Source organism: Gopherus flavomarginatus, chromosome 1 (genome assembly GCF_025201925.1).
Source record: "Gopherus flavomarginatus isolate rGopFla2 chromosome 1, rGopFla2.mat.asm, whole genome shotgun sequence".
Taxonomy (NCBI): Eukaryota; Metazoa; Chordata; order Testudines; family Testudinidae; genus Gopherus; species Gopherus flavomarginatus.
The window spans coordinates 263425198-263451072 of NC_066617.1; the positions used below are offsets into that span (position 1 = coordinate 263425198).

Genomic DNA, 25875 nt, shown 5'->3' on the forward strand with positions numbered 1-25875 from the left:
CTTGTGTGAATTTTATTTAATATATTGGCTATGTGCTCCTTACCCTATGGAAGTGGAGGCTCATGATAGTTTATCTGAAAACAGCATGATGGCAGACAGCAATTAAGCACCAGGAACTGCAGTGACAGGCATTAGCATTGGCAGCCCTGGGCACAATCTGGGCAGAATGCAGAGGCAAAGTGGTGGAGTGAATGGCCCGTGTAGTGTGTGTTTGGATGAAATCATGGATTACCTCTCATTTTCGGTCTCCCACTGACAACAGTGCATTTAATGAATGTAGGAATAGCCAGTAAAAATCACTAATGGTGCTGTGTCTGTCCAGTAAGAACAGAACAGCATTTGCCCTCCTCCTCTCTTCCTTCCACCTCTCAGTCTGCAGTGGCTCATGGCATTTAGTTCAGAAATATAAACTACAAACAAAATTCCAAAGCCAAACAAACAGCACGAGCAGTTGCTAATGTGTTGGCTTATCTGTATCTGTAATTTTCATTTTTTTAAACATTTCCCCTTTTCCCAAACCCTACAGAAACTCAGAATGAGCTCTGTTCAAACATGTTCTGTCTAGTTCTCTCTCACACACAGAAACCAGCAGCGTGATGGATAAAACACATAAGTCACAGAGGACAAAGTCAGATTCTAACCACTGATTGGTGAGGATGCTTTCCCTGAACCTGAGAATGATTCCATCGTCAGTACTGTCACCCTGTCCTCTCCTCTACCCCAAGCCCATACCTGTGCTCTGATCCCAATTGTCTCCTACCCCCTCCCAAGGTCCCCACCCCCATCAGCAATATCATTTGAGATATTAGGCTGCAGAGTGAAAAGTCATTACATTTGTCTCCTCCTTCCCAGTTGCAGGCAGGGATGAAAGTGTATTGCTATAGCTATGTGGAGAAGCTGATGCAGTAAAAGGCATTATGACTGGCTCCAGGCAGCATCCATCACTTTCAAAAGTCAAACATTTAAAAGGAAAATTAAAAACATTTTATGTGGTAAAATATATATTTAGTAAGAGAGAGTTTATTAATGCAGCAAGGCATTCAAAATAATAGAAAATAAACACTACTGTTATACACCCCCACCCTTGTATTTTCTAGTCCTTCATTGCTGTCTCCCTAGTCAGTACACCTAAGCTTCCAAGAATCCATCATTTGCCTCCTTACTGCTATAAAACCCTATTCTATTGCTTACAGAACCTAGAAGTCTACTTTCAGAACTCTTCTATAGTGATATAGTCCATACATTTCATTATAAGTTATAATTTCATTACAGATTAAAGTCACAGCTACACTATTAGTAAAGAAATATCACAGTGAATAAAGGCAGATCTAAAATATACATCTGACATCTTACAAATGCTTTGTTTTGCTGAAAAAGTCTCATTATTAAGCTCCCATGTCAAAACTGACAAACTGATTATTAGAAATCTTTATTAGGGTTATACAGAAAGAGTAAGTGATCTGTGCTCATGTATATTGGCAGGGAATTTAAGTTTGTAAGTCCCATTAGTAATAGGGGGCCTTATACATAAATGCCACTGAATCTACATGAGAGGAGACCCTAATATTTAATTTCTCCTTGAGTTACAAAAGATAGTTTCAAGGTACCTCAGTTCAATGGCAAGGACACTGAAGAATCTCATTCTTCATTTCTTAACAATAATACACTATCTTAAAAATAGTTCCAGGAATAGCCTTCAGTGCACTTGTGTCAACAAAGACCATAATCCAGGGAGAAAACCTCTTTCAGCAATGTCCCATTTGTCATTACAAGACAGTGACATTAATACTAGAAGAAGTCTGAAGTTTTCAAAGTCCTTCAGTGGAAAATATCCACAGCCAGCAAAGCAATTATGGTTGCTTGGAACAAAACATAAAATGATAATTTCTTAGTCTGCTGTGACATCTATTATTTCCATTCACACACTGGATTTTTTTAAAGAAATTAATTCACTCAGGAAATACTATCAAACATGCAGCTATGAAAAAGCACACCCTTTTTAAAGAAACTAAAAAGAGATGATAAGAAATTGCTCTGCAGTGAACCAATACACTTAGATCCTAATCAGTCTTTTAGAGCTGCAGCATGCATGATTCAAGGGTAAAAGTTTATTTTTTGAGTCTGTCCCACAGAATGGTTGCATTTTTCAGATTTAAATACTAGTGGGGGGCACAGAGGATTGATATATAGTAGATGATGTGAGTGTTTTAATTATGGTTTGATTTTTATTTTTATTAATCCTGTTGGGGACCAGAGACAGGTCCTGGGCTGTCCTTGAAGGTACCTAGGACACAGACCTATGTCTGAGATGTTTCCAGTCTTTGGGCGTTTTGTTCAACGACTGTTTAAACATATAAATAAAAGAAGTTTGGAAAGCTAATAATATAGGCTCTAAAATCAGAGGTGAGTCACACAGTGAATGAAGTTGTCAGTACACAAGAGAAAGAAGAAACATTTTACACTGCCTGCATATATTCACATGCAATGTAACAACTCCCTTCCATGACTATCAAACTGGCATCATGCAGTATCTACCTTGCTACTTTTAGCATAGGCAGTAAATATAGACACCTCATAAAACAAAATAGAGACAATTATAAAATCAAAATAACCATTTTGTTACTTACAGCACTTGATAAAATGATAATGAGACATTCTTTCATCTCAGACAGTAGTCTTCCTACAGGTTTCAGCATTCTCTTCTGCTACAACTGTCATGCCTACAAAATACATTATTTAGAGTCTTTCCTCAGGTATCCAGTTTACCTCAGAATACATTATTTAATGTAGCTTCTGTTCCAAGATCTTGCAGAGGCTTCCAAGTCATTCTCACCCAGCTGCTGGAGTTAAGATAAACCTCTGTGTGTCTTGAACCATGACTATTGCACGTGCTATTGTAACACACTTGATTGACACAGCTCCTTATCCCACATCCCCAGGAATAGTAAGATTTAATTGGTGCGCACTTGCAGCCACATTCTTCCAGCACTGAGGTGTGCTGCTGCACTGCGGCTCTCACAGTCCTGTCAGTTAATGGCTTTTCAATAGCTTTCAAATGGCAGCTTGATGAAACTAAGCTTGATGAGTGAGCTTGAGTGAAGTAACAGAACAAGGGATCTTAAACCTTATTTATGCATGTTGTCTGTGAGCCAAATGTGACCAGATTCTTAGCTGGTGTTCAAATGGGATTATTTTTAGTTGCCACCAGTTGCTGTGTGAATAGGAAATTGATACAGGTTACCAAAAATAACCTTTTAGCAACACAGATCATTTTGTCAGTTTGTTCTAAGGTGAAAATGAGGACTTAGCTCACAGCCACCTCCAGACTCCCCAGTTTGTCTGTGGGCTTGTTTTAAATTAAAAATGTTTGTGTTTGTATTCTGTAACCTGCTCTTATTTTGCCACTTCTTTGAAGACTGTAGTGAATTGCATCAGTATTTATAATCGGACTATTTTTGACTGAACTGGAATTCAAAAGAAAGGAACTGTAAGGTTTACATATTGAACTCATAACAAATATATGTTTTTCTAATAATATTTTTAGCATTACAATTCTAATTATAAGAAAAATGTCTAATAAAATACAATCAGCTATAAATATACAATAAACTGCATTAAGTGCAAATTAATGTCTATATATTTGGTTATTTGACCTCTGAATAACATGCTGATGCATATGATGTATTACCCTGCATATTCTGGGTTGTTTAAGGGCATACAAAAGGCAGACCTGCATTGTATTTTAAATAAACACTCAGACTCCATCATTGATTTTAAAAGCAAAACATGGAGATCTGGCTTCTACTACGTGGCAAATACTATAGCAGCAGAACCTATACTAGAATGTCAACTAGTTGAATAGCAATTTTAAGAAAATTATTCTTGGAAAATATTGAGGTACTTGAAGATGATGACCGTGGTTTTGCTTCCTCTGTGCAATACACCATTATTATTATTTCACTGAGCAAGCACCTTGCAAAGTCAATCGGATTGGCTAGTCACAAATAGAACTACTGTTTGTCTGAAATATTGTTACTTGGTCTTGTGCACACATGCCATTTTTAACATATAAGTAGAGTAGGGAGCAGGTCCACTTCATCAGCAATGATTACTAATTCAGGTTTTATTAGCTGCCCTGTAAAGATCTAATGAGGTGGACTGATATATATTCAGACATTCAGTGATCAATTAGCAAGCCCCTTAGGTGAAAACTCAGTTCCTGACTAATGGCTAACTATTGCACCTCAGCTTTGAGGTTTGATCAGCATAACAATTGCTTTCCATGAGTTACTATTCTTTCTTTGCTTCCAGAATATGTTTCTTTAAAATAAAATAAAAATAATAACAGGAATAACCAAAGGAAATAAGTCCAATCAAAAGCAACAAAGAAATTGCATTACCATGCAATCTTTCCTCTTAAACTCAACAGTAGACCAAAAGAATGAAGTTAGTTCATTCTCCATTACTTCTCTCACTCTCAATCAGTACCTGGATGTTTTTGGACCATATCTGTTTATAAAATAAATATCAGTGCTAGTCATAGTCCATGAGCAAATGCAACAAATCTGACAAAAGAACCCTTTCAGCAATGATTTTGGCGGTGACATTCCTAATAGGTTCAACCATGGTATTATGGTCAGGTAGAAAGATTGTCTTTTATAATAGCATCATGCCTCTACCAATCCACACTGACTAAAAGCAGTAAGATTCTGTGTAAACCCTTCAGCAAGATGGATGGGAGCAGTGCCAAAAAAAAAAAAAGGCCTTTGTCTTGAGACACAGAAGAATTACAGCTATGAAAACACATCAGATTATGGCTTGACCTAATGTGGCAAAAATATTAGTTGGATCTTGTTCATTTGTGAATCCAACATGTTTACATAAAGATTGTGTTTGCCAAGCCAGAAAAATAGGAAGGGCACTGCTAAGGATAGACAGCATACTTAGTGCTGTAATAAAAAAAGGAGGTACAGTCTCTGCCTAAAAAAAAATACAATGTACAGGTCAGATTCTGAACTCAGTCACGCTGCAAACAACTGAATGACTGCAGATTTACATCAAAGTAACTGGAAGCAGAATCTTGCCTTTTACAGAGAGACACAACATGCACTACTCTCCACAAATGATATTTCCAATTTAGTACATACATATGTTTTGCTTTTAGTGTATTAGGTGCTTACTGAATGGTTATCACTGGCTTTATGAAAGAAGTGGGTTATAAGGAAGAATTTAAATTGAGAGGTTGATTCCTTCCACATTGCTGGTGAGGAGGAGTTTTGGCACAAATGTGAGGGCAGTCTGGAAGACAGCACAAAAATGAGAGTGAAAGAATCATAGGACGGAAGGTACCTTGAGAGGTTATGTAGTCCAGTCCCTTGCACTCCTGGCAGGACCAAGAAAGAAGGATCCCAAAGGAGTGGTTAAGTGAGAGTCACGATGGCCTAGTGAAGGGAGTGAGGTGGGAAATGGGGATAAATGAGAGCAGAGCTATAGACCTTTGTAGAGATGTGAAGAGCCTTGAGGATTAGAAGTGGAAGCTAAAATTGAGATAGAAGGTCAAAGGAACCCAGTGCAGGAATTTTTAAAATGGAAGTGACATGGTCCAGTTGGAGAGTATGAAACATGACTTTAGTTGTATCATTTTGGATAGATAGGAGAGTAAAGCTGCTGGTTAATTTTTCAACAAAATATGTGTAGTCAGAAAATGCCGATTCTTCAAAATCAAACGTTTTCACAGAAGCATGTCATTTCTGAGGGAACTTTCATCACAAAAGTTTCTCAGGTCCAGGATGGAATTTCTGGATTTGTCTAGGATGTGGCAGACCCAGTTTCAAGCCCTTGTTCTGAATTAGGCAGAGCAAGGATATGCCTTTGGGTCTTTTGACATCCTAGGGAAGTGCCCTCACTACTGGGCTATAGCCTATTATAGGGATTCTCTCTCTTCGAGATATTCCAAAAAGTCTTGTTCTGATGAAGAATGAAAACAAGTTTCAAAGTCTCAAAAATTTTCTCAAAACAGAATTCTTTTTTTCCCTGTTAGCACTATTGGAGAGGGGCAGGGTGGAGCACCTGGAGAGAGAAAGTTTCAGTACTCATGGTAGAAAATGACCCAGGCATAAACAAGGATTTAAAATATTAAAACAAAGAGGAAAAAATAGGATTTTTTCAGATGCAGTGAAGAAAGAACCAATGGGATTTTTGCAGGCATTTGAAACCTGGCAAATTTCAGGTGATAATTCTAATGAGTTTGCAAAACTATTCATTTGGTCAACAAAGGAAGTGGTGTATTGGTCATCTTGGATGTTTTTCTTTTCTAGACTGAAGTTAGGCAGTGAAAAAAAGGGAAGTCTGGATACAGGGAGAAAAACATGAACAACAGTTAGAGATCTACCATGTGAATGACCACAGCAAACATGGATCAAACCTAAATGCACTAGCACACTACAGTTTCTAAATCTTCAAGGATACTGACACAGTGTGTCTAAACACAGGCCCTGATCCAACAGAGTCCTAAAGAACATGTTGATTTCAACAGGACTAGTCACATGCTTGAAGCTGAGCACATGTTTATATGCTATACTGGACTGGGACCATATACTGAACTGAAATTAAACCTGATTTCAAGTGTTTTGGAGGTTCAAATGTGCTATTTTGGACAGTTTCATTAAAATAATAGAATCACAAAATCATAGAAGATTAGGGATGAAAGAGACCTCAGGAGGTCATCTAGTCCAGCTCCCAGCTGAATGCAAGACCAACCCCAGGTAAATCATTCAAACCAGGGCTTTGTCAAGCCAGGCCTTAGAAACCTCTAAGGATGGAGATTCCACCACCTCCCTAGGTAACCCATTCCAGTGCTTCACCACCCTTCTAGTGAAATAGTTTTTCCTAATATCCAACCTAGACCTCCCTCACTCCAACTTGAGACCATTGCTCCTTGTTCTGTTATCTGCCACCACTGAGAACAGCCTAGCTCCATCCTCTTTGGAACTGCCAGTAGTGAGGTGACCTGGCTCCCAGCCACCCTAGAGAGGGACAAGCCCTTACGGACACCAAAGTGAGTGGAGTCACTTGAGCCTTAGCCCGCCCCCCAGCGGGCAGGAAGTATAAAAATCCAACCCCAGGACTCAGAAGCGGTCTGGCCACCAGAGAGGCCAGACGCTGATGCCCCAGCTTCCACTGGGGAGACTTCCACCGCCTGTGACCGACCCGAGGACTGGCCATACCTGCAGAGGCTGGACGCCGACCAGACGCCAGATGAGCCAGTAAGCCGACTGGTACAAAGGGACCCAGAGGAGCTGCCCAGTTTACCCCTCGCTCAGTATCCCGAGGAGCCCATGGTGCAAGATGTCATGGAGGGTGCCCCTGAGACGCAGGTACTGGTAGAGGAGGAGGTCAGAAGTAGCCCAGGGGCAGCCAACCCTAGTCTGGCTGCAGCACACTCAGAGCCAATGTCAGTGTGTTGCAGCCAGGATCCCCACTGACACAGCAGCAGGCTGCCTGCTACTGTTAGGACCCCGGGCTGGGACGCAGAGGAGTGGGCGGGCCTGCGTCCCCCCTGCCACCCCACTCCCGGGTGGCAGTCTCCCCCCCGTCCTGACGCTCAGGACCAGGAGCTTGGGCTTGTTAAAATACTGAACTGTTTGCTCAGCCCCTGCCTGAGGGTCTGAGCCCCGAACTGTTGTTTGCTGCCCTGCCCTGACCAAGGGCCTGAGCTTATATACTGAGCTACTTTGCTCAGCACCTGCCTGAGGGCCTGAGCTCCTGACTGTTTCCTACCTCACCAGGCTAATTCGCCAGCTCACCGGACTCGTGTAGTGAGGCGGCCTGGCTCCCAGTTGCCCAAGGGAGGGGCGACCCCAACAGTGGACGTCTACACCCCCCTTCAGGTAGTTGAAGGCTGCTATCAGATCCCCCTTCACTCTTCTCTTCTGCAGACTAAATAACCCCAGTTCCCTCAGCCTCTCCTCATAAGTCATGTGCCCCAGCCCCCTAATCATTTTCATTGCCCTCCACTGGACACTCTCCAATTTGTCCACAGCCTTTCTGTAGTGGGGGACCCAAAACTGGATGCAATACTCCAGATGTGACCTAACTAGTGCTGAATAGAGGGGAATAATCACTTTTCTCAATCGGTTGGCAATGCTCCTACTAATGCAGCCTAATATGCCATTTGCCTTCTTGGCAACAAGGGCACCCTGCTGACTCATATTCAGCTTTGGTCCACTGTAATCCCCAGGTCCTTTTCTGCAGAACTGCTGCTTAAACAGTCAGTCCCCAGCCTGTAGTAGTGCATGGGATTCTTCTGTCCTAAGTACAGGACTCTGCACTTGTCCTTGTTGAACCTCACCAAATTTCATTTGGCCCAATCATCCAATTTGTCTAGGTCACTCTGGACCCTATCCCTACCCTCCAGCATATCTACCTCTTCCCCTCCCCTCCTCCATTTTAGTGTAATCTACAAACTTGCTGAGGGTGCAAACCAACCCATCATCCAGATAATTAATGAAGATGTTGAACAAAATCAACCCCAGGACACCTGGGGCACTCTGCTTGATACCAGCTGCCAGCTAGACATCGAGCCGTTGATCACTACCCATTGAGTCTGACAATCTAGCCATCTTTCTATCCACCTTATAGTCCATTCATCCAATCCATGCTTTTTTAACTTGCTGGCAAGATTACTGTGGGAGACTGTATTAAAAGCTTTGCTAAAATCAAGGTATATCACATCCATCACTTTCCCCATATCCACAGAGCTAGTTATCTCATCATAGAAGGCAATCAGTGGCTGGCAGTTGGAGGCCGTGAGCTTCAAAGGAAGGTTTGAAAGCTTGAAGCCTCTGGTAACTGGCTGAGCCTTAATCAGTGGGCGGGCATTCACTCAGGCCAGGGCTTTATAAAGCCGCGCACAAGCAACCAGGGAGCTTGCGACCAGGGGCTGCTAACAGGGAGTTTCGCAAGGGAGTTTGGAAGGGGAGCGGGGTTCCCTTGTCAGTCCTACCTGTTCCCCTGTAGTCCCCTTAAAACCTATACTCCAAACCATGTTCCAAAACCCCTTTCTTTAAATCACCCTTTCATTAACTAGGAGACAATGCAGGCAGAAGCCCAGCAGCAGAGTGGGGGCTATCCAGTTTATTGCACTGAGTGTAACATGTACGATTACCTGCCTTGTGGCCGGGTGGCATATGTGTGCAGTCGGTGCAAGGAGCTCCTGGCCCTCAGAGACCACGTACGGACTTTGGAGGCCAGGGTGGCGGAACTGGAGGAGCTAAGACAGGCAGAGAGGTATGTTGACAAGGCTTTCCGGGACACTGTAGAATTGTCCCACCTCCTCTCAGACAGTCTGTGTGCTGTTGAGGGGGAAGAAAGGCCCAGGGAAGCAGATCAGTCAATGGGAGCAGAGGGAAACCTTCCCATAGTTGGGACCCTCCTTCCAGATGGTGCTGGGGTTGCCTCTCGCACTGAGATTACCTCTTCAGGGGAGGGAACTCCAGTTGCTAGGAAAAGGCAGGTGTTAGTAATGGGAGATTCGATCATTAGAAATGTAGATAGCTGGGTTTGTGATGATCGGGAGAACTGTATGGTGACTTGCCTGCCTGGTGCGAAGGTTGCGGATCTCTCGAGGCATCTAGACAGACTTATGTGTAGTGCTGGGGAGGAGCCGGTGGTCGTGGTAAATGTAGGTACCAATGACATAGGGAAAGGTAGGAGAGATATCCTGGAAGCCAAATTTAAGCTGCTAGGGAAGAGACTGAAATCCAGGACCTCTATGGTGGCATTCTCAGAAATGCTCCTAGTTCCACGCGCAGGGCCAGGTAGGCAGGCAGAGCTTCAGAGTCTCAATGCGTGGATGAGACGATGGTGTAGAGAGGAGGGGTTTACATTCATTAGGAACTGGGGAAACTTTGGGGATGGGAGGAGCCTGTACAGGAGAGATTGGCTCCACCTAAACCAAAGTGGAACCAGGCTGCTGGCACTAAACATTAAAAAGGTTGTAGAGCAGTTTTTAAACTAGGAGATGGGGGAAAGCCGACTGCTGCAGAGGAGCATGTGGATCGGACACAGACTTCTCTTAAGGGAGAGTCTGATGATAGAGAATCTCCAGGTTATTGTCAGGAACAAAGGACAGAAGAGGATAATGTAAGGGCCGGATCAGATGATAAACAGTCACATAAAAAAGAATCTGGCACATCAGAAAAGGGCAGACAAATAAACAAGGACAAGTTTTTAAAGCGCTTGTACACAAATGCTAGAAGTCTAAATAATAAGATGGGTGAACTAGAGTGCCTTGTGATAAAGGAGGATATTGATATAGTAGGCATCACAGAAACCTGATGGACTGAAAGCAATCAATGGGACACAATCATTCCGGGGTACAAAATATATCGGAAGGACAGAACTGGTCATGCAGGGGGAGGAGTGGCACTATATGTGAAAGAAAATGTAGATTCAAATGAAGTAAAAATCTTAAGCGAATCCACATGTTCCATAGAATCGCTATGGATAGAAATTTCATGCTCTAATAAAAATATAACATTAGGGCTCTATTATCGACCACCTGACTAGGATAGTAATAGTGATCTTAAAATGCTAAGGGAAATTAGAGAGGCTATTAAAATTAAGAACCCAATAATAGTGTGGGATTTCAATTATCCTCATATTGACTGGGAACATTTCACTTCAGGACGAAATGCAGAGATGAAATTTCTCAATACTTTAAATGACTGCTTCATGGAGCAGCTGGTACAGGAACCCACAAGGGGAGAGGCAATTCTAGATTTAATCCTGAGTGGAGCACAGGAGCTGGTCCAAGAGGTAACTATAGCAGGACCGCTTGGAAATAGTGACCATAACACAATAACATTCAACATCCCTGTGGTGGGAAGAACACCTCAACAGCCCAATACTTTGGCATTTAATTTCAAAAGGGGGAACTATACAAAAATGAGGGGGTTAGTTAAACAACAGTTAAACGATACAGTGACTACAGTGAAATCCCTGCAAGTTGCATGGGCCCTTTTTAAAGACACCATAACAGAGGCCCAACTTCAATGTATATCCCAAATTAAGAAACACAGTAAAAGAACTAAAAAAGAGCCACTGTGGCTTAACAACCATGTACAAGAAGCCGTGAGAGATAAAAAGACTTCCTTTAAAAAGTGGAAGTCAAATCCTACTGAGGCAAATAGAAAGGAGCACAAACACTGCCAGCTTACATGCAAGAGTGTAATAATAAGAAAAGCCAAAGAGGAGTTTGAAGAACGGCTAGCCAAAAACTCCAAAGGTAATAACAAAATGTTTTTTAAGTACATCAGAAGCAGGAAGCCTGCTAAACAACCAGTGGGGCCCCTTGACGATCGAAATACAAAAGGTGCACTTAAAGACGATAAAGTTATTGCGGAGAAACTAAATGGATTCTTTGCTTCAGTCTTCACGGCTGAGGATGTTAGGGAGATTCCCAAACCTGAACTGGCTTTTGTAGGTGACAAATCTGAGGAACTGTCACAGACTGAAGTGTCACTAGGGGAGGTTTTGGAATTAATTGATACACTCAACATTAACAAGTCACAGGGACCAGATGGCATTCACCCACAAGTTCTGAAAGAACTCAAATGTGAAGTTGCGGAACTATTAACTAAGGTTTGTAACCTGTCCTTTAAATCGGCTTCAGTACCCAATGACTGGAAGTTAGCTAATGTAATGCCAAAATTTAAAAAGGGCTCTAGAGGTGATCCCGGCAATTACAGATCAGTAAGTCTAACATCGGTAGTGGGCAAATTAGATGAAACAATAGTTAAGAATAAAATTGTCAGACACACAGAAAAACATAAACTGTTGAGCAATAGTCAACATGGTTTCTGTAAAGGGAAATCGTGTCTTACTAATCTATTAGAGTTCTTTGAAGGGGTCAACAAACATGTGGACAAGGGGGATCCAGTGGACATAGTGTACTTAGATTTCCAGAAAACCTTTAACAAGGTCCCTCACCAAAGGCTCTTATGTAAATTAAGCTGTCATGGGATAAAAGGGAAGGTCCTTTCATGGATTGAGAACTGGCTAAAAGACAGGGAACAAAGGGTAGGAATTAATGGTAAATTCTCAGAATGGAGAGGGGTAACTAGTGGTGTTCCCCAAGGGTCAGTCCTAGGACCAATCCTATTCAATTTATTCATAAATGATCTGGAGAAATGGGCAAAGTTTGCAGATGATACTAAACTACTCAAGATAGTTAAGACCAAAGCACATTGTGAAGAACTTCAGAAAGATCTCACAAAACTAAGTGATTGGGCAACAAAATGGCAAATGAAATTTAATGTGAACAAATGTAAAGTAATGCACATTTGGAAAAAGTAACTCCAACTATACATACAATATGATGGGGGCTAATTTAGCTACAACGAGTCAGAAAAAAGATCTTGGCGTCATCGTGGATAGTTCTCTGAAGACGTCCACTCAGTGTGCAGAGGTGGTCAAAAAAGCAAACAAGACGTTAGGAATCATTAAAAAGGGGATAGAGAATAAGACTGAGAATATATTATTGCCCTTATATAAATCCATGGTATACCCACATCTCGAATAATGTGTACAGATGTGGTCTCCTCACCTCAAAAAAGATATTCTAGCACTAGAAAAGGTTCAGAAAAGGGCAACTAAAATGATTAAGGGTTTGGAGAGGGTCCCATACGAGGAAAGATTAAAGAGGCTAGGCCTCTTCATCTTGGAAAAGAGGAGACTAAGGGGGGATAGGATAGAGGTATATAAAATCATGAGTGATGTTGAGAAAGTGGATAAGGAAAAGTTATTTACTTGTTCCCATAATACAAGAACTAGGGGGTCACCAAATGAAATTAATAGGTAGCAGGTTTAAAACAAATAAAAGGAAGTTCTTCTTCACACAGCGCACAGTCAACTTGTGGAACTCCTTACCTGAGGAGGTTGTGAAGGCTGGGACTATAACATTGTTTAAAAGGGAACTGGATATATTCATGGTGGCTAAGTCCATAAATGGCTATTAGCCAGGAAGGGTAAAGAATGGTGTCCCTAGCCTCTGTTTGTCAGAGGATAGAGATGGATGGCAGGAGAGAGATCACTTGATCATTGCCTGTTAGCTTCGCTCCCTCTGGGGCACCTGGCATTGGCCACTGTCGGTAGACAGATACTGGCTAGATGGACCTTTGGTCTGACCCGGTACGGCTGTTCTTATGTTCTTATGTTTTTATCAGGTTGGTCAGGCATGACTTGCACTTGGTGAATCCATGCTGACTGTTCTGATCACTTTCCTCTCCTCCAAGTGTTTCAAAATAGATTCCTTGAGGACCTGCTCCATGATTTTTCCAGGGGGACTGAGGTGAGGCTGACTAGTCTGTAGTTCCCTGGACTCTCCTTCTTCCCTTTTTTAAAGATGGGCACTATATTTGCCTTTTTCCAATCATCTGGGACTTCCCCTGATAGCCACAAGTTTTCAAAGATAATGTCTTATAACGATGAAAAACTATCTCAAATATAGACAACAAGATTCATGTTAAGAACTTATTCACTGTGTTTAACCTTCCTGAAAAAAGATTTTTTAGTTGAGAGCAAATTCCATGTCATGTGAAGCTTTGATAATGACACTGAAGATTTTTTTAAAATCTTTTCTCTTCATCTTTTAAATGTGTTATGACTGGCCATAACTAGCACAGACTTTTGATTTATGATATAAACTTTTACAGTAAAATCGGATGTTGCATCAGATTTGCACAATTCTTATCTCCTCCCTTTCATGAGAGGAGTTTCAGGGTCACACTTCCTTGTCTTATAAAAATACCTTTAAAATATTTCATACAATACTGTAATAAACAAAAACATTGTCCAGAACTTTAGCCAGATTCTCCTTCACCTGGCCCTTTCCACACCCCATATTACTCCTCAGGCTCAGAAATTCACTAGGCAACCTTCTTCTGCTGCTGTCTGCCTTGTTATGAAGCAGGAGGCATATGTGCTTGTCCCCTTCTCCTAGCTCATTTCCAGTTGGCTGGGTGAGCAGGGAGCCGTGCGCCACCCATTTTGCAGGGTTCCTGGTCCTGAACCCTTAAGGAAACACTAACTGATATTCTCCCATACATTACTTATTCCAAGACCACTTCCCCTCTACCAATATCTCTCGTTTCTTAGGTCTTTGCATGCATGAAATCTTCCCAAAATCTGAAAGGGCCATGCAACATGACAGAGATGTGTGAACTGACCCGTAGATGCCACCATTCTTAATAGGAGAAACTACCCTGTCACATTCCTCCTACATCTCTAATGACAATTATTAGATTAAAGGGGAATGGAAGTGGAGACACAGGGATATTCTCTGGTAGGTCCTCATATAAACAAGAGCACAGGAGGAAGCCATGGAAAGCCAGGCCAACAGTAACTGAAGACACCAAATGGAAGCAGGGGATCCCATGACCTAGGGGCTGAAAGGAGGTTAATGCCACCACTGTAAAAACCTCATCTGCCCATCTCTGTAGCATGGATCCAGGATTCTAGCCTGCCTTTGGCACAGCCCACAAATGTTGCTTCTACCTGAAGAAATTAGTTATCAGTGCATGTATACAGCTTTCCTTGTGATATTAACTGTAAGGACACCAACAAGAAGATTTGCAGGGGTTTTGTACAGGAAGAGTCTATGATGATGGACACTGAAAGTAATGAGTTCAGATATACCCCAATAACTCCTATCGGAAATAAAACATCAGGCATCAACACTACTGGGCATTGGGGGAAAAGAACAAAATCTTCCATGTAGATCGCTGCCTATGCCAAGAAAAGATACCTGACTTCTCGGAGACTATAAGATGCTGTTCTTCCTCCATGAAATATAGTGGGGGGGGGGGGGCAGAAGAAAGGTGCAGACATGCATTTTGATAAGAATGTTATCATCATTGTCCTGTAAACTTTGTAACTTAATTTCCATGACCCACAGTGGTGTCTGCCTGATTGTAACAATTTATTATTTTCTCTATGCTTTATTAGAAAGTCTTGAAAGCCAGGAGAAAAGTTATTAATTGGATTAAGAGACAGACAGAAAGCCACGGTTGGTGATGGAAGACAGGGATGATATTTTCCTGCTCTGAGCTAATGAATATAGCATTACCACTGCAGTCTGAAATATAGGGAGTAGTGATTTGGAAAAACTTCAGCAGTTGTTAAGATGGGAAGTGATTAAAGCAGGAACAATTATTTCAAAATCCAGCAAAGGTTTTAAGAGTCAAGAAGGATTTGATATGATCATCAGTCTCTTCAGGGACGTGGGGAGAGAACTGAAGATGGGATTGATACAGGTAATTTCAGAGATACTTCTTGTGTGAAGCACAAACAATGAAGGGAAAAGATTGATACTGGAAATACTAATGGTGCAGAGAGAGTTTGGGATTGACAGAACATTTAAACGTTTTTTGATGACATCCTGTTTGAACCTGACAGAAATCACTTTAGCAGAAGAGGTTCCAACACCTAAATTCAAAAATAGCAGGGCCTGTTAGGCAGGTTTTAAAGTGACTAAGAAAAGTGGAGAAAAACAATTTTGCATTAACTCAAATAATCCAGTGGGTACTTTCAATATACAGAGTAAGGCAGTAGACAGAGTTGTGCTGGAACAAAGACGATAATTCACATTCTTAAGGCCTGTACACAAAAACAAACAAACAAAAAAAACCATGGGAAACTCCCAAGAAGAAACTAGAAATTGTACTGAATGGATAGTGACTGGCATTTAGTCACCTTTGTGGGATAGTTCACATACCTGGAATGTCAATACAGATGAAAAGAGTTTGTATAGAGCAGAAGTAGAAGAGAGGATGGGGGGTAGTGTTATATGTCAAAAATATTTACAGCTCCAGGGAGCTACTTTTTTAACAATGAAAAGTGTAGAGATTAAAATATTTTCATTGAAAAGAAGAGGATATGTCTGTGCACATCTGGTACAGTTCAAGAATGAAAAATTCCTAGTTGATTCTTGGGGTAATCGGCATCACAAGATACCATTTTCAAGGAGAACATTAACTACCTGCATATCTGTGGGTTAAAATTATATTATCCATAGAAATAAGATGCTGATTGTCACTCCATTTATGTGTTACTATGAAGTCTAGAATATCTGTTGTTTCAGAATGAAGTAATGAAAACAGTCAAGGCTGAGAGCTCTTTTTGTTCAGAATAACACCAGTTCTTCTTCGAGTGCTTGCTCATACCCATTCCAATGAGGTGTGCGCGCGCCGCGTGCATGTTCGCCGGAAGATTTTTACCCTAGCAACACTCGGTGGGTCGGCTGGGCGCCCCCTGGAGTGGCGCCGCTATGGCATCGGATATATACCCCTGCCGACCCAACTGCCCCTCAGTTCCTTCTTACTGTCTGTGTCGGTCGTTGGAACAGTGGAGTGCGGTTTTACTGACCTCTACCTCCCTAGCTACTCGTAGTTCTCTAGTTATTTTTGTGTATATAGTTCAAAGTTATTTAGTTATAGTTAATTTTTATCATTCATAGTTAGTGTTATAGTTAAGAAGCGTTCGGGGATTAGCCCCTTCCCCGCACCCGGTGCCGGGGCCATGCCTGGTTCACCGGGTTTCAAACCGTGCTCAGCCTGTCACAAGCCGATGCCAACAGGAGATGCACACGACTTCTGTCTTAAGTGCCTCGGGGAATCTCACCTGGCAGATAAGTGTTGCATTTGCAAGGCTTTTAAGCCGAGAACAAAAAAGGAGAGGGACTTTTGGCTAAAACAGCTCCTCACGGAGGCGGCTCTGACCCCTCCACCTTTGGCACTGAGCGCTGGTCAATCGGCGGGCATAAGCGCCTCCTCGGCACCGGACTGTGCCGGTACTGCCAAGGCCTCTCGGCACCAGCCATTGCCGGCACCGAAGTCAACTCGGCACCGCTCCCTCTCCCCGAGGTCGAGAAAGCCTAAGACTCCTGCTGCTTCTGTGCCACCTGCACCGCAGTGAGAGAGCTCATCTAAGTTGGATTGCCTGGCACCGACACCTGCCGCGGTACCGACGACATCGGCACCGTTGATTCCGGTCCCACAAGGGCCATCGAGTCCGGTGCCTGTCAGCTCCCCAGCACGAGCTGTGGTTGAGCTTACTATTCCATCCACGCCAGAGACATTCTCAACAGTGAGGGATCTGATTGCCATGACAGAGTAGACGCTGCCTTAACCTCCGGCACCGCTGGTGCAGGTAATACAGTCAATCAGCAAGCCTGCCTTGATAAAACCATCCTCTTTCGGCACAGAAGAGCAGCACTGTTCATGATCACAGTCCCGCAGATCAGTCCCAACTAGGTCCCGTCGCCGTTCCCGCTCCCGTCGCCGCTCGCAGTCCCGGCACCGTTCTCCTCCTCGGTACCAGTTGCACTTGTGGCACCATTCAGTATCCCGTTCGCCGGCCCGCTATTCTCGGCACCGCTCCAGCTCCCAGCCCCGCTCCAGGCACCGTGACTCCCGTAGCCACTCCTGATGTCAAGCCTCGAGATCTTGGTCGACCTCCTGGCACCGCTCCGGTCGCAGGTCCTGATCTCGTTCCCGGCACCGGTATGCATCCCGGTACCGGTCCCCGGTGCTGAGTAGAGCAAGGTCCGCTAGAGACAGAGACTCTGCCCAGGGCTTTTCAGCCCCTCCATGGCCATCCAGACACGCATCAGTGTCATCCCACACGGACAGCTCTTATGCACAGGACCGCAACTCCGACGTGCCCACCAGAGTCTTCCAAGAGACCTAGGCCCAGGACCAAGGCCCCCATCAGTGGTCTTTCAGGACACTTTGGGCGTACCACCCGGCCCAAGGCCTACCAGTAGTTCCATCCCGCTCTGTCCCATCAGAGCACCAAGTGCCAGAGGCGACAGTTAGCCGTCGTCCTCTGACTGCTATGGAGGAAACCCCAGTTCACCCACCGGACTCCCAGGTTCCACTGGAGCAGGAGGTCGCCCAAGAGCAAGAGGCCACACAGGACCCGCTCGTCCCCAGCATCTCCTCTTCCTTTTCTCCAGATGAGGCAGTGGCAGCAACATCCTTCTCGGGCCCTTCTCCAATCGACCTGAGAGTCCATCAGGACCTCCTGAGGAGGGTAGCACTCAATATGAACCTCCAGGTGGAGGAGGTCCCAGAGGTAGAGGACTCGGTAGTGGACATTCTGTCGGCGGAAGTCCCCACCAGAGTGGCCCTACCATTTATTCAGACCATCCAGGCCAATGCCGATACTATATGGCAGTCTCCAGCCTCTAACCCTCCTGTGGCCAGGGGAGTCGAGAGTAAATACATGGTGCCCTCTAAAGGGTATGACTACTTGTATGTCCATCCTCCTCCCTGCTCACTAGTCGTCCAGTCTATTAATGAGAGAGAACGCCATGGCCAGCAGGCACCAGCCCCAAAATCGAAGGAGGCTAGGCGAATGGACTTACTCGGCGCAAAGTGTACTCGGCAGGTGCCCTACAGCTCCGGGTGGCAAATCAACAAGCCCTGCTTTGCCGCTATAATTATAACACCTGGGTGGCGGTGGGTAAGTTTACGGAGCTACTCCCTCAACACTCCCGCCAAGAGTTCGCTGCCCTCTTGGAGGAAGGGAAAAAGGTGGCCAGAACTTCCCTCCAGGCCTCGTTGGATGCAACCGACTCAGCAGCCAGGACTCTGGCCTCGGGTGTAGCCATGAGGCGCATCTTATGGCTTCAAGTTTCAAGCCTCCCACTGGAGCTGCAGTATACCATTCAAGACTTGCCATTTGATGGTAAAGATCTCCTCTCAGAAAAGACTGATCCCAGGCTGCAAAGCCTGAAGGACAACAAGGTCATAATGCGCTCTCTTGGCATGCACACGCCGGTGACCCAACATAGGCCTTTCCATCCCCAGCCTCACCGCCCATACTGTGCGCTCAGACAAAGACAGGACTTTGGCAGGTGGCGTGGCTGAGGTGGTCGTAGACAACAATCAGGACTCCAAGGGGGCCAAAATCAAGGTCCCTTGAAACCACCAGCTGGACCAAAGACGAACTTTTGAAGGTGCGCCCAAGAGCGGCGTACTAATTACAGGCCAGGATCCTTCTCCTCCCTTCTCCAACCGTCTCTCCTACTTCCTCCCGGCGTGGTCCCAGTTAACTTCAGATCACTGGGTCCTAAGCACGGTGGAGTATGGGTACCACCTCCAATTTATTTCAACCCCGCTGTCCCACCCTCCAACCCCATCCCTCTTCAGGGACCCCTCTCACGAGCAATTCCTCTTGCAAGAGGTGCGGACGCTCCTCGTCATGGGAGCTATAGAGGAGGTACCAAAGGACAAAAGGGGCAAGGGGTTTTACTCCCGTTATTTCCTAATCCCCAAGTCGAAGGGAGTTCTCAGACCTATCCTAGACCTGCGAGAACTCAACCAGTTTATGACAAAGTTGAAGTTCCGCATGGTATCCCTGGGGACCATTATCCCGTCCTTGGATCCTGGAGACTGGTATGCCGCCCTCAATATGAAGGACACATACTTTCACATCGCCATTTTTCCTCCACACAGGAGGCACCTCCGCTTCGTAGTCAACCATCAGCACGTCCATCAGCCTTTCTACAGCCCCAAGGGTATTTACAAAGTGTATGGCCGTAGTCGCCGCTTATCTCCGCCGATGTCGGACACACATTTTTCCGTATCTGGACGATTGGCTCATCTGAGGGGCCTCCGAGACACAAGTCACCCAGTATGTGGGCATCGTCAAGGACCTATTCACACGTCTAGGCCTGATGATCAATATAGAAAAATTCACTCTGGTTCCCAAGCAGAGGTTAGACTTCATAGGAGCTATCCTGGACCCAAATCTAGCCAGGGCCTGCTTACCGCAGCCGCACTTTCAGGTGATGGCAACAATCATCCGAGGTCTACAGAATTTCCCGACGACCTCAGCTCACACTTGTCTCGGTCTCCTGGGTCACATGGCTGCCTGCACGTTCGTAACCAAATACGCCAGACTCCGCCTCCATCCTCTCCAAGCTTGGCTCAACTCGGTATACCGCCCAGGCAGGGACCCAATAGACACTATAGTCACCATTCCCCCGAGCACCCTAGGCTCCCTAGACTGGTGGATAACTTCCTCCCTGGTGTGTACAGGGCTGCCATTCCATCCGCCCCAGCCCTCAATGTCCCTGACGACGGACGCGTCATCTCTCGGCTGGGGTGCTCACCTCGGTCACCTTCGTACTCAAGGCCTTTGGTCACCTCAGGAGCTGGCATTACACATAAATGTCTGAGAACTGAGAGCAGTCCGCCTGGCGTGCCAGGTGTTCCAGCATTTACAAGACCTTGCGTCTCAGTGTTTACAGGCAACACAACGGCCATGTACTACATAAACAAGCAGGGAGGGACACGATCCTCCCCCCTTTGTCAGGAGGCCATCCAACTCTGGGACTTTTGCATAGCCCACTCAATAGACCTGGTAGCATCCTTTCTCCCAGGGGTTCGGAACACTCTGGTGGATCGACTCAGCAGGTCCTTCCTGTCTCATGAGTGGTCAATCCGCCCGGACGTTATTCATTCTGTTTTCCAGAAGTAGGGATTTCCTCACATAGACCTGTTCGCCTCCCGCGCGAACAGGAAATGCCAGATGTTCTGCTCCTTCCAAGGTCTCTCCCTGGGATCGATCTCAGACGCTTTCCTGATGCAGTGGAAGAGCCAGGTGCTTTATGTCTTCCCACCGTTCCTGCTGGTTCACAAGGTCCTACTAAAACTCCGCAGGGACAGAGCGCGCATTATCATGATCGCTCCAGCATGGCCCAGGCAGCACTGGTACACCACGTTGCTCGACCTGTCGATAGCCAACCCAACTACCCTGCCACTCCACCCAGACCTTATAACTCAGGACCACGGCAGGCTTCGCCACCCAGACCTGCAGCCCTTCACCTCATGGCGTGGCTGCTGCGTGGCTAAACCAGTCAGAGTTCTGTTGCTGTGCATCAGTATGACAAGTTCTCCTGGGTAGCAGGAAACCTTCCACCTGGTCAATGTATCTGGCCAAGTGGAAGCGTTTCTCCTGCTGGTGCGAAACGCATGATCTTACTCCCACTGAGGTCTCGATTCCCTCTATTTTGGACTACCTCTGGTCTCTCAAACAGCAGGGCCTAGCAGTATCATCACTGATGGTACACTTGGCAGCCATCTCTACCTTCCACCCAGGGAAAGGTGGCCGTTCTGTGTTCTCACACCCTATTGTTTCGAGGTTCCTCAAGGGCTTGGAGCGCTTATACCCCCAAGTACACCGCCCAGGCCCGACCTGGGACCTCAACCTGGTTTTAACCAGGCTTACGTCTCCCCCATTCGAGCCATTAGCAACCTGCTCGCTACTCTACCTGTCTTGGAAGACGGCTTTCCTCATAGCCATTACATCGGCCAGACGAGTCTCCAAGCTTACGGCTCTTACGATGGATCCGCCGTACACTGTGTTCCACAGGGACAAGGTGCAGTTGCGGCCACACTCGGCATTCCTCCCTAAGGTGATTTCGGCCTTTCATGTTAACCAGGACATCTTTCTCCCAGTCTTCTTCCTGAAGCCACACTCAACGTGACGGGAGCAACAACTGCACTCCCTGGACGTCCGTAGAGTGCTCGCATTTTATATTGAGCGGACAAAACCCTTTCATAAAATGCCCCAACTCTTTGTCGCAGTAGCAGAGCGAATGCAAGGCCTACCTGTTTCCTCTCAGAGGATCTCATCTTGGGTGACGGCGTGCATCCACACTTGTTATGATTTGGCTCATATTTCCCCAAGCCACATCACCAAGCATTCTACCAGGGCTCAGGCTTCATCTGCTGCCTTCCTGGCTCGTGTACCTATCCAGGAGATATGTTGCGCAGCTACCTGGTCTTCGGTCCACACCTTTGCTTCACGTTATGCTCTGGTTCAACAGTCCAGAGATGATGCAGCCTTTGGCTCAGCAGTTTTGCATTCTGCAACATCTCACTCTGACTCTACCGCCTAGGTAAGGCTTGGGAATCACCTAATTGGAATCGATATGAGAAAGCACTCAAAGAAGAAAAGACGGTTACTCACCTTTGTAACTATTATTCTTCGAGATGTGTTGCTCATATCCATTCCAAACCCACCCTCCTTCCCCACTGTCGGAGAAGCCAGCAAGAAGGAACTGAGGGGCGGTTGGGTCGGCAGGGGGATATATCCGACGCCATAGCTGCGCCAATCCAGGGGGCACCCAGCCAACCCACCGAGTATTACTAGGGTAAAAATCTTCCGGCAAACAAGCACACAGTGCACGCACACCTAATTGGAATGGATATGAACAACACATCTCAAAGAACAACAGTTACAAAGGCGAGTAACCGTCTTTTCAGACATCCCTGGGCCAGTGAGAACCAGATGGAATGTTGGAGTCCAAAGATTCTGTGGCAGTTGGAATTCAACAGCTGAGCAGAGAAGGTGGGAATAACAACTACGTGGGGTAACAAAAAGGCGGTTGTGCCTCCAGCCGGGAGCCAGCTCTGTGAACAAACTTTGGGGAACATGTACAAACAGCAACACTGCTCAATACAATACAGAGCATGGAAACAAGAGCCCACATTTAGGCTTACACACACACACTTACCTTTACAAATTATACCTGTGCAGCAGCATGGGCTTTCAGCTACTAGTATATTATTATATTTATTATATTATATTATATTATAATAAATATAACCCAAATATGTGTGGGTTACATATATATAAAATCTCAAGAGAGGTTATTCTTAAATTATGTAGAACACATATTTATGATCTAAAAAGCAAGGACCAGAAAAAGGTAATAATGTTTCCTATATCTGTTTTGTTCTTACATTCTGAATCCTTCTTGTGCAGAGGTCCCAAAACTGTGGGACACGCCCTCATGGGGGGGTGTGGCGGAACATCCAGGGAGGTGCAGTGGGGCCTGAGCCAGCCCCCTCTCACTCCCAAGGGGCAGGAAGAGAGGGAGGGAGCACCACCCAATCCCTCCCTGCCCTCAGCTCTGCTCCAGTCCTTCTCTCAATTATGTTCCTGGCTCCTGGCCCTGCGCCTGGCACTATCCCCAACCTCCATGTGGCTCCACTCCTGGCCCCACATCAAACCCCAGCTTTGGTCACTGGCCACGGATCCATTCCTGGCCTGGAGCCAAGGCTGGGGGCAAGGCTGGTAGGGGAGCTGCACCTGGCCGCGGGCCTGGCTGCTGGCCCCCAACGTAGCCCGGCTGTAGCTGTGGTCTTGCCCCCAGCCTCAGTCCTTGGTTGCGGCCTCGCTCCTGGCCCCAGACCCACCCCCAGCTGTGTCACCAGCCTTGGCCCTCTTACCTCTGTTCACTCCTGCCCCCGCTCCCAGCTCTGGTAGGGTACGGGGGGCATGGACAGGGGTAAGAGGGGAATGACCTCAAAAGTTTGGAGACTGATGTTCTAGTGGATTCCTTTAGATCTCTGTATCAAATGCAAACATCTCTGCCTCTTTTTCAAGACCCTGATTACATGTCAACTCCATTTGTTACCACATTCCCTTTCATCACCTTTGCTCTATTAATAAACATCATCTCCATCATTCCTTCTTCCTCCTTCCTTTACTCTCTCCTTTACTCTCCATGCATCTGATGAAGTGAGCTGTAGCCCACGAAAGCATATGCTATGATAAATTAGTTAGTCTCTAAGGTGCCACAAGTACTCCTATTATCTCTCCTTTAGACATTCTTTTTTCCATGCTGTAACTCTCCCCATGTATCTGTGCTCACCTTTCTTTTCCTTTAAATCTCTCCTCAAACTCACCTCTTTCTCAGTGACTCTCCCAGTGGTAAAATGTTGTGACAAATAGCTCTCACAATCCTTTACTAAAATATCATTCTTAATAAAATCAGACTAAGTTAGCACTTTCTGAGTCTCATGTGGCACTTTTGTTATTGTCTGTCTATTGAGACTGTAATTGCCTTGGGGAAGAACCCAAGTTTTCTGTGTGTCTTATAGATATAAGCATCCTGTCAGCACTTAAGTAACAACATATTATGAAGCAACACCCTGAACTGGGGCCTGATAACACTATAAATACTTGAAGGGTGAAATGACCAATGATGGAAAGGAAGTATTTGGGATGGTCAGTGTGGCTATAGGAGTGATTAAATTAAATTAAAAGGATGATTTAGGCTGAATATCAGGCAAAACTTCCTGGAACGACTGTGGAAACATGATAAGGCAGCTCCTTCTGGAGACCCTCCTATGGCAGGCCACAGCATGACAGAGGTGCCTACCTCTATTTCCCCTTGATCCAGCTATAAAGAGAACGTATTATCTCTCAGTGTCCAATTCAAAAGCCCATCTCTGATTTCTATACATGTTCAATAGTCCCTCATGATAAAGCCATTCTCCCCAAAATACAACAGATTACAGCAGTTGTCCGTGTCTCCTCCAGGGACATCATTTCCAGCTCATCCCTCCAAAAGTCCATCTCCAGTCCATTCTCAGACTCTCTCTGCCCTTGTTCCAGGGCTCTACTCTCCAGGCCATTTGCTTGAGAGCTCCTAGATTTGCTTATTTCCTGCTACTCTTCCCTGGTAGTCCCAAGTCAGGCCTCCCACAAGTGTTCCACTCAGACATGCATCCCTAAGTCCTGTCCCTGCTCAGGGAACATCAGTTTAGGACCAACCCTTTGCTTTCAGGATTAGCTTCTGAGCTTCTGCACCCTCCACTCAGGCCTGCTGCAAAGAGTCTTCCCACACTGTTCCACTCATCCAGGCTTTCTTGCCTGTGAGTTCTATCCCTCCTTGTTCCTGGGATTCACGCTCTAGCATCAACCCTCTTATTTTGAGCTCAGTTTCCTCTTTCTATACTGCTGGGACTTCCTCTTGCCCCCAACTTCCTAGCATCAACATTCTTGCTTGGGGCTCAGTTTCATCTCACCAACCTGTTTCCCCACCTTATTTCTAGTGGACTTCTGCTCAAACTCTCTTGTTAATCAGCAGGGGTTCCCCATCTCTAGTCAGTCCACACCAACAACATGCTTCACGTTTAATTTTTTACCCCATGGCTCTCTGCATCAGCTCTCTTCCTGTGCTCCTTTTTCTCCCTGAGTCTTTCTTTTCTTTCTCAGGCAGTTCTCACTGTCCTCTGTGTGCCTCACAGGCAACTCTCACCTGCCCAATTCCTGTATAACTCTCCCATTGTCAGTCTTTCCCCATTTACATTGCCCAGGTGCTATCCTTCAGCTCATCTAGGACACAGCTGATGAGTCACAGGTGGCAGTGGACCCAGCTCCCTCTTACAGGGGACAGTCATCTTGTGACAAAGTCTCCCAAAAGATAGTTATGGAATTCCTTTTTTGCTTTTGTCCATTTAAAATTGGACTGGACAAAAGGCTAGCAAATATACTGCAGAACTTTACTTCACTGACAGGAATATGAACTGGATATCCTAATTCACCTCTACCCCGATATAACGCTGTCCGCAGGAGCCAAAAAATCTTACCATGTTATAGGTGAAACCGCATTATGTTAAACTTGCTTTGATCCACCAGAATGTGAAGCCCTGTGCCCTGGAGTGCTGCTTTACCACGTTATATCCAAATTCATGTTATATTGGGTGGCGTGATATCGGGGTAGAGGTGTAACTTGTTTCCACCTCTAACTTCTATTATCCAGCAGAGGTTGACGCATAGTTAGTGTGAATTCTAGCATTATTCTTTTAGTGGAGATAAGCAGATTTACAAAGTTACATGTGTGAGGAAAAAGCATTCATTGTCATTGGCTACTTAAAAATATCATCTTTGAGAACAAAGACAATGGCCCTGACTCTGGCTTCCCCCATAACCCCATAACTTTCATATAAGGATAATCAGCAAAACAGAAACAGTTTCTTGGGAAACCTCCTGATACAAAGTGTTTCCTCA

The 25875-nt window shown here is 45.3% G+C and overlaps 1 protein-coding gene across 2 annotated transcripts in view; it reads right to left on the minus strand.

The window, feature by feature from the left end:
* MYO16 (myosin XVI) overlaps positions 1-25875 on the minus strand; it is a 592718-nt gene that overhangs the window by 459287 nt on the left and 107556 nt on the right. Inside the window, exon 1 of one of the 2 annotated variants that reach the window (XM_050946805.1) lies at positions 2628-2880. The exons of the other annotated variant lie outside the window; for it this stretch is intronic. Coding sequence (XP_050802762.1) covers positions 2628-2655 — 28 coding nt within the window. The 5' untranslated portion in view covers positions 2656-2880. Of the gene's footprint in view, positions 1-2627; positions 2881-25875 lie in introns of those variants that run through there. 2 annotated transcript variants of the gene reach the window in all.